Raw genomic sequence first — 14,721 nt, forward strand, 5'->3', positions numbered from 1 at the left:
TTTATTGCATAATTTCCATGATTGTTCCACACTCTCCTCCAGAGAGAAAGGATGGGAAACATGGATACAATTATTTATTATGCAGTATGCAATGTTATATTTATATCATGTAGTTCCTGGAAATTTAATTTAGAACAGAACTGTCCGTTTTTGAAAAATCTAGCACGGCAGATACTTGACAAATCAAGATACTTCATAAAATTGATAAAACAAGTCCTGTAAATCGAATGTTACTATATAGTAGTCATTGATTGTCCACTGCTGGTTGACAAATTTCTACCATCTCACTCGCAGCATACATGCATTTCCTGTATTGTCCAGTCCTTCTATTTGTGCATAATGTTAATACAGCAGCCGTTCAATCTATATCCAGTCAGTTTACCAGCATTTTGGTGTCTGGTTTTGTAGATCTGTGCCGGTGGGCGTTAATTTAACAGGAAGCCGAGATAAGAAGGGAGCAGGAGGTGATCAGAGGCGTCAGTGTGATAAGGCTGAACACTGCGAGGTACACACTCTGCTATTCACTGGACGAAGGAGCTGGAGCTGCTGTTATCAGCTGTGTGATGCCCTGTAGGACACCACAAAAGAAGTCATTTGCATCACAAGAGATGCTGTACACTGTGGACAGTAAATATGCAAGAGGGAGGAGGGCAGTTCAGGATTTTTCAGGATGCTCAGGAACCACAAATGCATTGGTAGGCTAGAGAACTTCCACCTGAGAACCACTGATTCAGCACCTGGATTTTTTTAGTGAGGTTTATTCAGGACAATGGCGATTCTTCTTGCACCCAAATATTTTTTTCCCAAAGATCTGATGCTAACAGTCCTGGCAATGCAGTCCACTTTAATGTGTTTATCAGTGAGTGATCCTGACAGTCAGAATATGCTAGAGCAAAGGCAAAAAAGAAAAGGCAAATGCCATCCAAAGCACAGTTTAATAAAAAAAGAAAGAAATGAAGATGAAATTTGTTAATTTTACATACCATATTCTTTATAGTTTGTGATTTATTAGCTGTTTATTTCTCGTTTGCTCCAATAAACATAAAAGATAATAATAATAAGTATTAGTATTAAAGCTGTGAGAAGCGATGAACAGGCCCTCACACCTTTGGGTACTGGCAGGGGTACTGGCAGTACACCGTTTGACACAGCTGTTGATTTTTTTTGAAAGTCAGACACTGCACACTGGTGTGCGATGGTGTATCCTGGGTGTGGGCACTGGAATGATCTATTTCACATTTTGTACCACCTCCTGTGTCCACTATGTGATGCTGGAAAACACACTACTAATATGTCATGTTGCTATAAATCAACTGTAGACCACACCATGCAATTTTCATGTAAATCAAAACGTAACGGTCAGACAACACATACTTCCCCTTGCCAGTAGGTGGCGCAATGACTATGACACATAATTGGCATGTTGATGTCTTCAGGCCTGGAGTCTTATACAACAGTGAGATGTGGGGCAGATTGGACAAAGTACAAGGAAGTTACAATAACTTCCTGTTTCATGGCGAATAAGGCATGGCAACATCGTTCAATCTAAACTCTCAATCTTCACAAGTAAGCGTCATCAAGGTATTGCGACTATGCTGACCAAATTTGAGGTGGATCTGTTCACCCTTCTGGGAGGAGTATGTCAAAGTATAAAGCATGTCATTTCCTATTGTCAACTCATTTGTGAAACGTGCAACATGGCCACCATGCCACGACAATGCCATTCAATGAAAACTCACAATTTTCACCAGAAAGCATCATCGAGGTCTTTGGGCTTTGCAGTACATATTTGAGGTGGATCTGGTCAACTTGCTAGGGGGAGTACATCAAAATATAAAGCATGTATTTCCTGTTATCAGTAGGGGGCGCTATAACTATTAAAAAATTACATCTTGATGTGTTCAGGATGTGACACAGGTTTGGGGCAGATTTTACGATTTACAGGGGAGTTACAAACAACTTCCTGTTACGTGGCAAAACATGGAAAATTAGCACCTAAATACGGTCACACATTTTGACGAGAACTCAAGCTTTTAAAAGCTTTGCATGTTCAAGGTCTTTAAATGGTACAGACAAAATTTAAAGTCAATCAGATTAAATCTCTAGGAGGAGTTTGTTAAAGTATGACTGCTGTAAATGGCCGACAGCTGCCCCTAAATTTAACAGTAAATTCAAAATGGCCGACTTTCTGTTGTGTTTAGGTTACGGCTGCAGGAGACTGCTTTTGCACTGGCTAAGGATTTTAAAATGTGTCTTTGCAGGGAGACTCTTGAACAGGTCAGCTGTGTTTAAAGAGTTTTAACATTTCAGATGAATATCTGTGTTCATGTACAGTGCAAACCTTCCTGTTACATAAAGCAAAGTTAAGAGATTTTAATTTAGTACTCTTTGTTTTCAGGCTTTTTAAATGCTGTTGCACATCACTGAATGAAGAAGGTAGCTGTTGCTAAAATTAAAGTTGTCCTTCCCTGATAACATTCCTCTTACACTGTGTCCTCTGTGTATTCACTATAATCTATGGAAAAGCACTCATGCTGTTCAGTAATGTTTGTTCTCTCGTAGCCCTCACCTGAGGTTCAACAATCTGACCCTGATCTCAACACACGGCCTCCCCAGCGACTACAACCATGAGGACGTTGGATTTCTGTCCACAAGGTGAGGGAATATAACATCAGGCACTGAAATTGAAAATCATGTTTTGGCATTGAATAATTTACAAGATGTACAGTATCTTCACATATTATAAGAACGTTCCAAAAACATCAAACGATTACTTTGTATGTAATTAAACTCAAGTTGTCATTTAAAACTACATTAATCTACATCAGAGTTTAATATGTTTCTACACCTCCTGCAGTCATACTTACAGCAGCAGAGACTTAGCCCAGCTCCCTCTGCATTCCTGCATCAACGTGGTGACTGGGAAGATGGTGGGCATCAACAGGAAGTCCAAACACGTCCTTGTATCTGGTTATGGGAAGGTGCTGTATGATCACCTCGTCCTCTGTACGGGCCTGCAGTACCAGGTGAGACAATGAGGCACTTTTCATCATCTCATCTGAATATTACAGTTTGCTTTAAATCAGCAGGTTTGTCAACGTAGGATTATCAAGTTGCCTCCTTGCAATGCAGACATTCCGTTGAATCAGTTCCATCTTCAGAAAGCTCAGTGGCGGTTTCTGTGATAGTTGCGTGCACATGAAGCCTGATTTATGGTAGCATCACTTGACAAAAGTTTAAGAGTGTGTCCAATATTTTCAGTTTAATCTGTGGTAAAACTTTCAGTCGTCTCTATGGTAATCAGATACAATGCATACTACATAACGAAATACTCGTACAGGTGGGCGTGACCACTGGCTCACCTGGTAGAGTGTGTGACCCATTTAAGTTGAGTCCTTTGCAGCGGCAAGGGTTTAATTCCAACCCGCAGCCTCTCTCTATAGCTGTCCAATCAGTAAAGGCAACACAACAGACAAAAACTAATCTAAAAGGAAAGAAAAATTCTCCAGGTGCACAACATGAAATGAAAGTCAGTGTCAAATTACACTTTTTTTGTAGAAAATATGTAATTTCTGTTGTGCAACTCTCATCAAAAGTGTTGAGTGCTCTACCATAAATCAAGCTTTAGTGTGTAGATTGGAGTGTGACTGACCAGTGAGGTAATTGGTTTCCTGGCTATACTCAAGGAAACTACAAAAGAAGGAAAGGTCATGACGTTAATGATAGCATTATAATTATGCGTTGGTGCCAGACTTTGGTGCCATTTCTGTTGAAGTCGATGGGGTGAGCATGGCAAATCACGCTAAAGCCTCGGATATCTTTGTTGTTTCACCTTTGACTGAAAAGTCCTCCCACAAAACAAAAACAAACACACTATGTGATGCTTACTGACATTTTTTCCCTTTTAATTAGTCTACAAACAGATCATGGCTCTGTATGTCATTACGGGTGAAGAATGGGATCCCCATCTCCTCGTTTATGACCTGACATTTCAACAGCTTATTTATTACCTGGCAGAGTCATGGGCAATTTGTTGCACTGTTTACTAGCTAACGTTTGATATACTGGTTGATGTATAGTTCCGCCAATAGCTTGTTGATTTTACGCAACTTTATACCTCTACTCCACTACATCTCAGAGACAAGTATTTTAGTTTTTACTCCACTACATTTGTCTGACAGCTTTAGTTTCTTTTCTGATTACACTTTTCATATCCTTCCAGCATCATCACAAAGCTCAAAACAGGGTTGTTTCTCTGACATCATGTAAAGTTGACTTTTTAGAGATATTTGTTTCTCACAGGACAGCAACACTATTAACATATTCTTTTGTGATAGAATACGTATCGTTGCTGTAGATTAAACTACCCAACAGTGTATAAAGGAGTTAAAATGAGCACAACATTGAACATCTACAGCAGTAAAATGCAACATACACATTAATACAGCAGTAAAATTAATTCAAAAACATCAGATTTTATGGGAAAAAAGACTGACAGGCAATATTTAACTGCACAATGACTACTTTACATTTTTGCTGATAATACTTACATATTTCTACTTAAGTACGGTTTTAAATGCAGGAGATTTACTTGTAGTGAAGTATTTTGACAGTGTGGTATTTGTACTTTTGTTTAAGTTAAGACTGAGGCCAGTAGCAGTTCATACACAACATGGTAACAGCAAACAGCTGATGACGTTGGCAGTATCAGTATTCACTCTAGCTGCCATGCTGTTATATGACATATAGCTCTTAATCAAGGTGTACATTTTCACATCTTATACATAAGATGTTGGACCTCAGCTAATTAGCTAAAGTAACCATGTTACAAGCAAAATAAAAATGCCAGTAAAAATATGCATAATAATTATAATGATTATCCCATTCATCTCTCCATTCATCTCTCCTGTCATATACTCATCTTATCTTCTGTGTGTCAGAAATGTGCATTATTACTCAAATTTGATGTAATGAGTCTGTGTGTCATGTGATGCTGTAGGTACCCTGTCCCTCTGGTCTGGATCTGAGCCAGCCCGTTACAAACAGCCAGCTGCAGGCGCAGTCCAGATACATCGAGCCCATCCCATCCAACCTCTTCACCCTCAACGACCTCTACGACTGCATGGCTGCTCGCCGCTGGCTGTGTGCCAACTTCGTGGAGCTGGAGGGTAAGTGAACACACATACACATACACACACACTAACACACACTCAAACACACACACACCGAACCTAAAATTAATCTGTAGTAGTATGTCATTACTCAGCCAGTCAGCGCTGAAGTGCCCCGGTATAATTAGCAGCTAATTAGCTGCAGAGAAATCTTTCATCTCTGTGAATCAGGTCGGCCTCTTCCATCCATTTTCCATTATCATATCACTCTCTGAGAGCCCGGCTTTTCAGAGCAGGAAAAAATACAGTGTCATTAAGCAAAATTAATCTGCTCTCTGAAGGAATTGTGCAGTGATCTAGAGTGAGGCTTTTATATATACTAATTAGTTGATCCCAGTCATAAAGGAAAACCATTAATAAATGCAAATTGCCATGGCAGACTCCAGCAGATACTGTGTTTATTTCCATATTTTAATAATAATAACAAAATGAGACACAGTGAATGTAAATTTTTTGCATTATTATTGCAAATACTCTCTAGTAGCGTTAGTCGTTTTGATACTCTCTGACTTCCTGTCTGTGGTTCTCTGTTCCAAACCCATGGGTTCCTACTGAAGACATAAATGTTTTTTTTCAAATACAGATACATAGTTTCATTTTTCATTAAAAGTCTCAGTCATTTACCAAAAAGATTGTCTCTGTAGTTTTTTAGCAAACAAACAGGAGGAAATAGTAAATGTGCTGGGGACTATTTTCAGCTGCGTAATAATTCACATTTGGTGCTGTAGTGAGTATTTGAAGCAGAAGGACGGTATATGTGGGACTGACTCATAATATATACAGTGTGTGTGGTCATGGTAATGAAGGAACATGTCACCCAGTGCAACAGTGTGGCTCCTTGATGTGTTTTAATAGTTTTTGGACAACAATGGAGCTCGATGGCACAGAGGAAAAAGATTAATCAGGTTTTGATACACACACACATTACTTATTAATGAATATAATATATCACCTTTGGTTTTGGTCATTTAATGGGATTTGTGGACAATAAGATAAATATAGAACATCACATCACATCACACTTAATTAATGTGACCTTTGTAATAAAGTGAAAGCAGATGGAAATAAAAGTGCAGTGAAAGAAAGCATTTGGTAAAAATTTGATGAGGAAGTGCTTCTTGGATCTGACAACAATGTGACACAAGACAATTGCTCCTGATGCACGGGGAGACAATTAATGGCCCTAAAAATAGGAAAGAAATTCCCCCAAAAAAGTCAAGGCACACTGGCTTATTAAGGTACAGTGCCTTTATCATAGTAACCACATGATTAAAACAAGTCCAGTTTGTACATCAGTCTACCTCAGGACCGTGATCAAGCCTTTTTAATTTTTGTACCCCAACAAAACTGTGTGCCGAGACTTTAAGGGGACTCATTCACCCTTTTTAGTAGACACAGAAAAGAGCATGTTTCCTTAGGTAGTTCTAGTAGAAGGAGTCACCAGATGAAGTGATCAGTGGAATATAGATGTATTGATGAGACACTTTGTGTTCTGCTGGACTTGATGGTTCAGTAGCAGCACAGCTCCTCTGGTTCAGCACCATGGACAGCGACACTGAACAGCAGCCAGGAAAACTCTGATCTACATTTACAGTAAATCTTAGTTTTTGTCATCTGTGTCTCACGATGGCCCTGATGCTCCAGGCTTTGTGCGTTAAATGAAATATAATCAGTGAGAGATGATGAGGAGAACACACTCTCTATATAGGAATATATATAGGAACTTGTACATTCTGTAAAATGTCAAGAGGCTTCTCTTAACAGTGAGCGTCACAGAATGGGTTCACTCAGGAAAAATCCAAATAGTGTTGTTGGGTTGTTGTTTTTTTTAATTTTTAGAAATGAATGCTTCATGGTCACCATTCACTTCTTCTAAATTGTAAAGCTTTGTCTGTATTTGGAGTATTATGATTTTGTATGATAATATGGACTGTGCTTGCAATCCGAAGTGACTACAAGAGCAGGGAAACTAAAAAAGCTTTTATTTAAAAAAAAAAAAAGCGTTATTACTGTAGTAGCCTAGTAGGTAGTTGTTAAGTGTGTTTTTAGTACATAAAAAAATCTAAAACCTTTTTCATTATGTTTCACATGTATCTCATAAACAGAAATAAGAGATGATCATCTATCATTTGGAGATATTGTATAGGACTATTAAATCTGGGACAGATGTTCATGTTGCCCTTAGGCTGAATATTACTGACTGTGGTGTTTCCTCTGACTTTTCCTTCAGCGCCACCAGGAAGTTCTCATTTGTGGTTTTAAGAGAAACGTCTCAGCAACAGTTCCATGGGTTGTGATGAACTTTAGACATTTATGTTCCCCAGTGGATAAACTGTGATTACATTAATGATCCCTTAACTTTTCATCTTGTGGCATCATCATTTTCAACATTTTAATTTGTGCTGTTCAAGCCCAAGTAGCTGCAAAACTGAATGAATTCCCATTATTCTCAGCTGAACTTTTTGTTTGAGCTAAACTTTAACATCAGCATTTGCTAATAAGCATTGACGTACAGTCGCACAGAGCTGCTGGGTTATAGACTTGAAATCTTATTCATCACTACTGGCATTTAAATTATGAGTATGATAAGACAGTTTACACTCCATGGCTGTATTGGTGGTCTGTATAGTATTACTCAAAGAATGAAATATAATCATACAGTAGCTTGTTTAGTTGATTGGCACTTCTTTCATGGCTCTTTTCCAAACAAATCAACCAGAGAAGAGTCAGCTTTAAATCAAATTTATCTACAGAAACATGTATTCAAGTAAATTTATCTGCAGAAAAACTAATTTGGCTTTTGCTTTAACATAAGTACATGGTCTTTTTTTCTGTTTTCAGCTGTTGGGTCAATTTCCAGTTTTGCTGGTCCGATCCCGCCAACAGTGTCACAGCATTAAATCCAACTTGTACTGCATTAATTTTATGCAATATGCCAACATGATTAACATATACTGTCTGTTTATAAACGGACTAACAGAGTCACTGTTGTCTGACAGGTTGTGCGCAACTTACTCATGTTACCAATCCAAGGTTGGCAACTTGAGAGAGATGAAATTTCAGTAGAGATGGGAGAATGCGCGCAGTGCATGTTGTGATTGTTATTTCACACTGGCAAAAGTCATGGTCAGAGACTGTTTTCCGGTTGTCTGTGTTTCCCATTGTCATGAATGTGATATCTCAAGAAAACCTGTAGGGAATTTCTGCAAATTTGGCACAAACGTCCACTTCAAAAATTAACTTATTCAATTTTGGTGGTCAGGGATCACTGTAACCCCACAAAACGCGAATTTGGCCATTACTCAAGAATTCATTTGCTAATTATGACAAGATTTCACACAAATTTCTAATAGGATAAAATGATGAAGTGATGACTTTTATATCCAAAAGATCAAATGTCACCGTACATAACACATGACTTACATATAATTATTTCTGGCCATTACTCAACATCATAACTAAGGAACAGAAGGAGAGACATGTCTTTAGTTACTAAATTGGTGAAACTATTTTTTTAGTTTTAGAATTTGTTGCTTGTTTGCAGCAACATCCATTTTGAAGCATTGCCCATAGTCATGACTCTGTGAGTCTGGACAGACATGGATGTAAACTCTAACTTGACCAGTCGGTGGAGGCGTGCAACCATGAGACTATGGGCTCTAGTTTCGCAGACCGGGCGAGGTGGGGGCGCAGCGCACCTGCGCTTCGCTAACTGGGTGTGGTCAGGCGGATTTTGCAAGTTTGGCACACTTCGGCTTACACCGGCTGCGCTACACCTGTGCTGACAGTAGACGTGGTTTCAGCTGGCGAGCTTTTAGCGCACCTTCGTCGAAGTCTTTTGGCACGAAACTGTCACTGCGCCAAGCTGGATCTGTCGACACCTCCCCCTGCTGCGCCGCCACACCCATCTCAGCACACCACGGTCTGCCAAACTACCAAACTGAGCGCGCCTCAGGTTGCGCTGCTCGAAACTAGCTCTGCGCGGGGTTCGCCACCCTTCGCCACCCTGCGCTGCGCTGCGCCGGGAAACTAGAGCCCTATAATTCTAGTTTACTAGAAAGTTCGTGTGTTTTCAGGTTGCATGTCCATCCGTACATCCCATTCTCGTGAACGTGGTATCTCAGTAACACCTTGAGGGAAGTTTTTCAAATTTGGCACAAATGTCCACTTGGTGTCAACAATGAGGAAATTAGATTTTGGTGGTGATAAGTCAAAGGTTAAGGTCACTGTGACCTTGTCTGTTTCATTCTCTCAACAGGACTTTGGGGAAATTCCTTCATACTTCATACATTTTCATCTACTTCATACATCATGCAGTGTAAAGAGTGGCCATTATAGCCTGACACGTCTTACTATTACTCTGCTGATATGTTCATGTTAATACTGATTGCTTTCTACACAACCCCTCTCTACTTCCTCCTTCTGTGTTAAGCTTTTCATATTTTTGATTCATTATATTAAGTCTTTCTCCATCATAGTGTCTCTCACTGAAACATGTTGAAGTCACTCTGAATACTATGAACACTATGTTAATTGTTTCTTCCTTGTGTACCATTAGATAATGCCATCGTCTACGGAAACAACATTGATGTGTTCACCACTGTGGAGACTTTGCTCAGCCTCGGCATCCAAGGACATCGTATCCATCTAGTCCTCCCACCGTCTGAACCTGGCATCTCCTGCTTCAGCGACCCTGACGTGGAGAAGACTGTGGCGACAGCCCTGGAGAAGGCAGAGGTCCAGGTCCACCGTAACTGCCTGCTTGCCCAGATGAACAATGGAGAACACCCCGATCCCCTCACATCTGTGTCATTCACCACTGATGCTGAGCCCCTCCATCTGCAGTGTGGAGTAAGTCAAAGTTACACTGCTTACCCAGTCAGTTATCAGTTTTTACAAAAGAAAGTGTTCTCCAAACAATGGTGGGTAACTGGCCAGGGTGTCTGGTAGAGCTGAAAAGCTCACAAACAACGGACTGAATTCAGCAGCTTGTGGTTATTGGTTGGGTGTTAATTTCCCTCCTGGAAGCAGACTGTGTTTGTCAAGCACAAAATGATTTTGGTGTGTTTCCCATTTTTATTGTTTCAGACAATAGCGGATTCTACTGTCTGGTTATGTGTTTTTGTTTGTTTGTTTGTTGTCATTGTAGGCTAAAATAGAGGCACCCAGCAGATGATACTCTGCAAGTACTGTTAAACTGTTCAGGATCCAAAACATTCAAAAATTTGGCTTGGCCTTTTTTTATTTTGGAGGAATGAAATATTTTGACACATTTGTTCAGCATCAAGGATACACACAGTGTATTTTTGTGAGAAACACTAGATTTAAACAGTGTAATTTACAGGAGAACTCCACAGGGTACCATTAACTCCAATAATATACAAATTTAGTCCAGCTCCACTCATCTGATCATGATCACATGATCACACAGTTTCAGTTTGCTCAGAGTATTATGGATTCACAAGGTTTCGTCTTTCATCTGGGTTTTCAAAGAAAAAAATCAGTAGTCCAGTTGACAAAACAATCTCAACAAGGTCAAAAATTAACTGCCAACCTTAATTAATTGTATATTCATACATACGCACATACCGAGACAAAGGTGTAGACATGAATGGACATGCCCGGAGAAGAACTTTAAATAACTGGACAACAAACTCCAAAATGACGCCCTTTCACTTGAGTGAAAATTACTCTGTCAGAATGTAAATCCAGAAAGTTTTCTTGCCTCCGGGTTTACTTCCACATTGTGCAGCCCACTGCACATGCTCATCTCTCCTGCTCGACTCATAGGCTTTACATTGGGAGTACCTCACTAATGAGCACTTTTCTAGGCTCGGGAAAAGTTTAACAAAATAGATACCTTCATGGTTTCAAAATGTATACTACAGAGAGTAATAGTTAAATATGTTTGCAGCTGGAGGTGTCCTGTCAACAGATTTATAGTTCAGTCAGGAACAGTTCAGTCAAAGAAACACCCCTCTGCCCTTCCACGCTCCTGCATGGAAATCTTAACGCAAGGAGAACAACAGGAAAGACCCCCCGGGAACAGAACAGAGCAGCATCAATGACAAAGAGAAATGTCATTGATAAGTCAGACACAGCATGAAAAGGAGGAGCTGGGGTGGAGGCGGGTTGCAAAGCAGCTTGCAGAGGAAGCAGCAGCAGTAGGCAGGCCAGACCGGTTTAAATAAGGCGCCCTGAATGAGATTTGCCAATTGGTTGCATAAAAAGGAATCATGTGATCTGTCAGCTGACTCCTTTCCATCAGTCAGCTGCTTCATCAGTTGATTGGCTGTTTGAGATCAGCTGATGTAGCTGGGATGTGAGCTGAGCTTGACATTGTGTCCTGCCTGAACTAACGCTATGCTCAATATGTCTCTTATAATGGAAGTCAATGGGGGAAATATTTTTTGGGGCAGGGGTATATTTTTGCTGCAGTCCCGTGACTGGCCACTGGGACAAATTAGTGGTAAGGCTATGTCTTGGCCAGAAATAGTGACTTGACTTCGGAGAGGGAAGTCAGCCAAGAGATTGTCCGGCCGTAAAACCACAACTTATTACTTTTAGGTTTGCTGTATGTAAAGATTTAACAAACACCGTGGTTGGCGGAATTTGTTACTTTTGTACAGAGCCGGGGTAGCTGTTAACTCCTGCTCCAGCTAATTGCCCCCTGACTGTAGTTTCACATCTAACAGAGAGATATGCTATTGGTATTGATTTTCTCTTAAGGATGAGCACTAGGGAAGCTGAGCAGAAAATCACATTCACAACAAGGAAAAAGTGGGGTTGTGGCAAATGTGATTTGTACCTTAGTTTATACTGATGAAAATCAGTATGAAAATCACAAGAAAACAGAAAATATTCTGATTTCTTAATTTTCTCCCTTTCAGGTGTTCATTAATCTCTCCAATAAAGGAGTCGACTACAACGCCTTCGAGAGCATCAACAACTCCTTCCTGGTCTTTGACAGCAGACTTGTCATAAACGCCACTTTCCAGACCAGTGATTCATCCATTTGTGGTGCCGGGCCTCTCACCAAATTCTCCCGTTGCTACTACGCAGATGAGTGGTCACACGCCAACTTCAACTCCAAGGAAGTGGGCCGGGACCTGGCAGCTGTATTGCTGCCCCTATTTGACCCGACACTGGAACCCGAGGTCGAGGCTCCAGCTGAAATGGATCACCTCATACTGCAGTACAAACAGGCCAAGATTCAAGGTCAGATTTCAAGGCTGGAAAATATATTTAATGAGTTTCAAGGGTTGAGGAGTTTAGGAGTTTAACAGTTAAATCTGGAACCACTGTATCTGATTTCTGTCCTTCAGTTTTTATGTCTACAGTTCTTATAAAACAACTAGATGTTTTCGAATACACTTGACATAGTCCTGTAAGCTTCCAAAAACAAGTTCAGGGAAGCGGTTTTGTGCGGTTCTTTAATGGGACTAGGGTGATTAAACTGACTTTTATTTGCAAAATCAACCAGTTGGACTTCGTTCTTGAAGTCTTTTCTTTTTAAAACAAAAAAAAGTATTGTTTGGAAACACTTCTGATAAAGCATTAATCTCACTTTTTGTGTTGATTGTCCAAAACATGGCTATATGAAAAGAACTGGAAGCGCTGGAGCCAGGTCCCTGATTATTCCTGTTAAAGTTGCCCAGTGGCACATGAAACCAAAAAAGTTCAACTGCTGTGTATAAAATTACCTGGATGATTGGCACCGCTTCCGCAGTATGTGGCCCAAAGAGCAGGCCGACTAAGGGTTAGGGGGTCAGGGTTAGGGTTAGGGGGTCAGGGTTAGGGAGTTTAGGGTTAGGGGTAGGGGTTAGGGGTTCGTTCCAGCATCCGAGTGGGCTACTTCCAGTTTAGTACTCTGCTAACTTTAATGGAGATAAAATGATTCAGTCGTGCAGTTCTTCTAGACTTTCCGACTGTTAATTGACCAAATGGATCAAACTCTGATAGTAAAACAGGTCATTTAGCCGGGGTTGTGATGTGACACATTTAAAAAACTGTATTCACTAATTTACCAACATAGCTTTCACCATTTAAGCCTATGGGAAAAAAATCTTTGACAGTTGTAATTGCACTGTTTGGCCACTGCAAAAATTGGCTCTAAAGCCTAGTGCACCTTCTGATACAAAAAAGGTTTTCTAGTGCAGCATCTTCGTTACCTCATTATGGGGCTCTAAGCCATAATGGGCTCATTACTGTTCCCTGAGACAAGAGGGTAGAAAAAAACTCACCGGTACGTGATGTTTGGTGAAAAGTGCAGATGTAGTTGCTTCATTTCTTCATGGTTGAAGACTAACTGGTTGGTTTCACTGATGCTTGTCTGTTTTTTTTGGGACCTTAAAGGACCGTCTCCCACACAGTGGATGACACACAATTGATGATTCAACCAGTAGAATGAATGAGACTTATAAAACCCTGGCACCCTAAAAGCACTCATCCCACTTGACTATTATATTAGATTTTCCAAGGATTTCATTCAATTTGCAACAGGCATGTTAATTATCATAGTTAAATATTTAATAATTTTATCATAAAGACAAAATTCCTTCACATTCATCAGCAGATCTCAGGTGTCTATATGTTTTCAAGGTCCGTCAGCTTACCTCGATAGTCCGCTCCGTGTCCCTCCTCCTGTCTGTCCATGTTTTTGTCCCCTTTTATCTGGGAGAATTTGTGCTGCCAATATGTGTTCATTATGCTTTTGTGGAACATTTTCCAATCTTTCACCCACTGCCGATGTTATTGTGGCAGACACTCAAACCATAGCAGGGCGTAACAATGCCGCATTGTGCTGCTGTGTATTCACGGAGTAACCAAGGCCACTCCACAGGTTACATAAACACAACAGCCACTCCGCCTCGCCCTTCACACAGGAATGAAACACACATGAACTTTTCAGAGAGATTTCAGTGTTCAGGGAGAGCAGAGATGCCATATCATCGCCCGCTATCTGAGTTCATTGCCTCAGCTCTGTTCTCCTCTGTGGGTGGATGTTGACAGTGAAATGCATGTTATGATGTATTGCTGGTCCTAGTTTTGATGCCAGTGCATGTTTCAGGGCTGAAACAAATCCTATTTAATATTTTCTTCCGATAAAAACACTATGATCGATCTTTTAACTATGATATTGTAGATTTTCAGAGGCAGTATTCTTATATTTCATTATTGTCAACTAGGGCTGCAGCTAACAATTGTTTTTCTGATTATTTATTTAGTACACAACATGTAAGAGAACTGTAAAATGTCTGAGTAAATACAAGGTGGCATCTTCAAATTGTTGTTTTCAGACCTGTTAAAATCCAAAGATATTTCATTTATTTACAGTAAAAAAAGCAGCAAGCTCTAGCATCATCTTATTAACTCAATGATGGATTCCTGTATTCTATTACAATGTGAATCATATGAACCACATCACATGCCAACCTTCATGATGTGTTTGTCCTCAGGTGGGAAACTGCCTGGAGGATACAACTACCTGCACATTACCAAACCGTCCGCCACCAACCTGACCAGCCCTTCTGTTAAACATGTAAGGTTT

General features: G+C 40.2%; 1 protein-coding gene across 1 annotated transcript in view; it reads left to right on the plus strand.

Moving 5' to 3' along the window:
* Positions 1-14,721, plus strand: part of cfap61 (cilia and flagella associated protein 61) — a 67,965-nt gene that overhangs the window by 26,357 nt on the left and 26,887 nt on the right. The window contains exons 17-22 of the mRNA XM_050058601.1: positions 2,563-2,655; positions 2,858-3,026; positions 5,000-5,168; positions 9,730-10,022; positions 12,062-12,389; positions 14,630-14,712. Of these exons, the coding sequence (XP_049914558.1) occupies positions 2,563-2,655; positions 2,858-3,026; positions 5,000-5,168; positions 9,730-10,022; positions 12,062-12,389; positions 14,630-14,712 (1,135 nt within the window). The remainder of the gene's footprint in view (positions 1-2,562; positions 2,656-2,857; positions 3,027-4,999; positions 5,169-9,729; positions 10,023-12,061; positions 12,390-14,629; positions 14,713-14,721) is intronic.

This window comes from Epinephelus moara, chromosome 12 (assembly GCF_006386435.1).
Source record: "Epinephelus moara isolate mb chromosome 12, YSFRI_EMoa_1.0, whole genome shotgun sequence".
Taxonomy (NCBI): Eukaryota; Metazoa; Chordata; class Actinopteri; order Perciformes; family Serranidae; genus Epinephelus; species Epinephelus moara.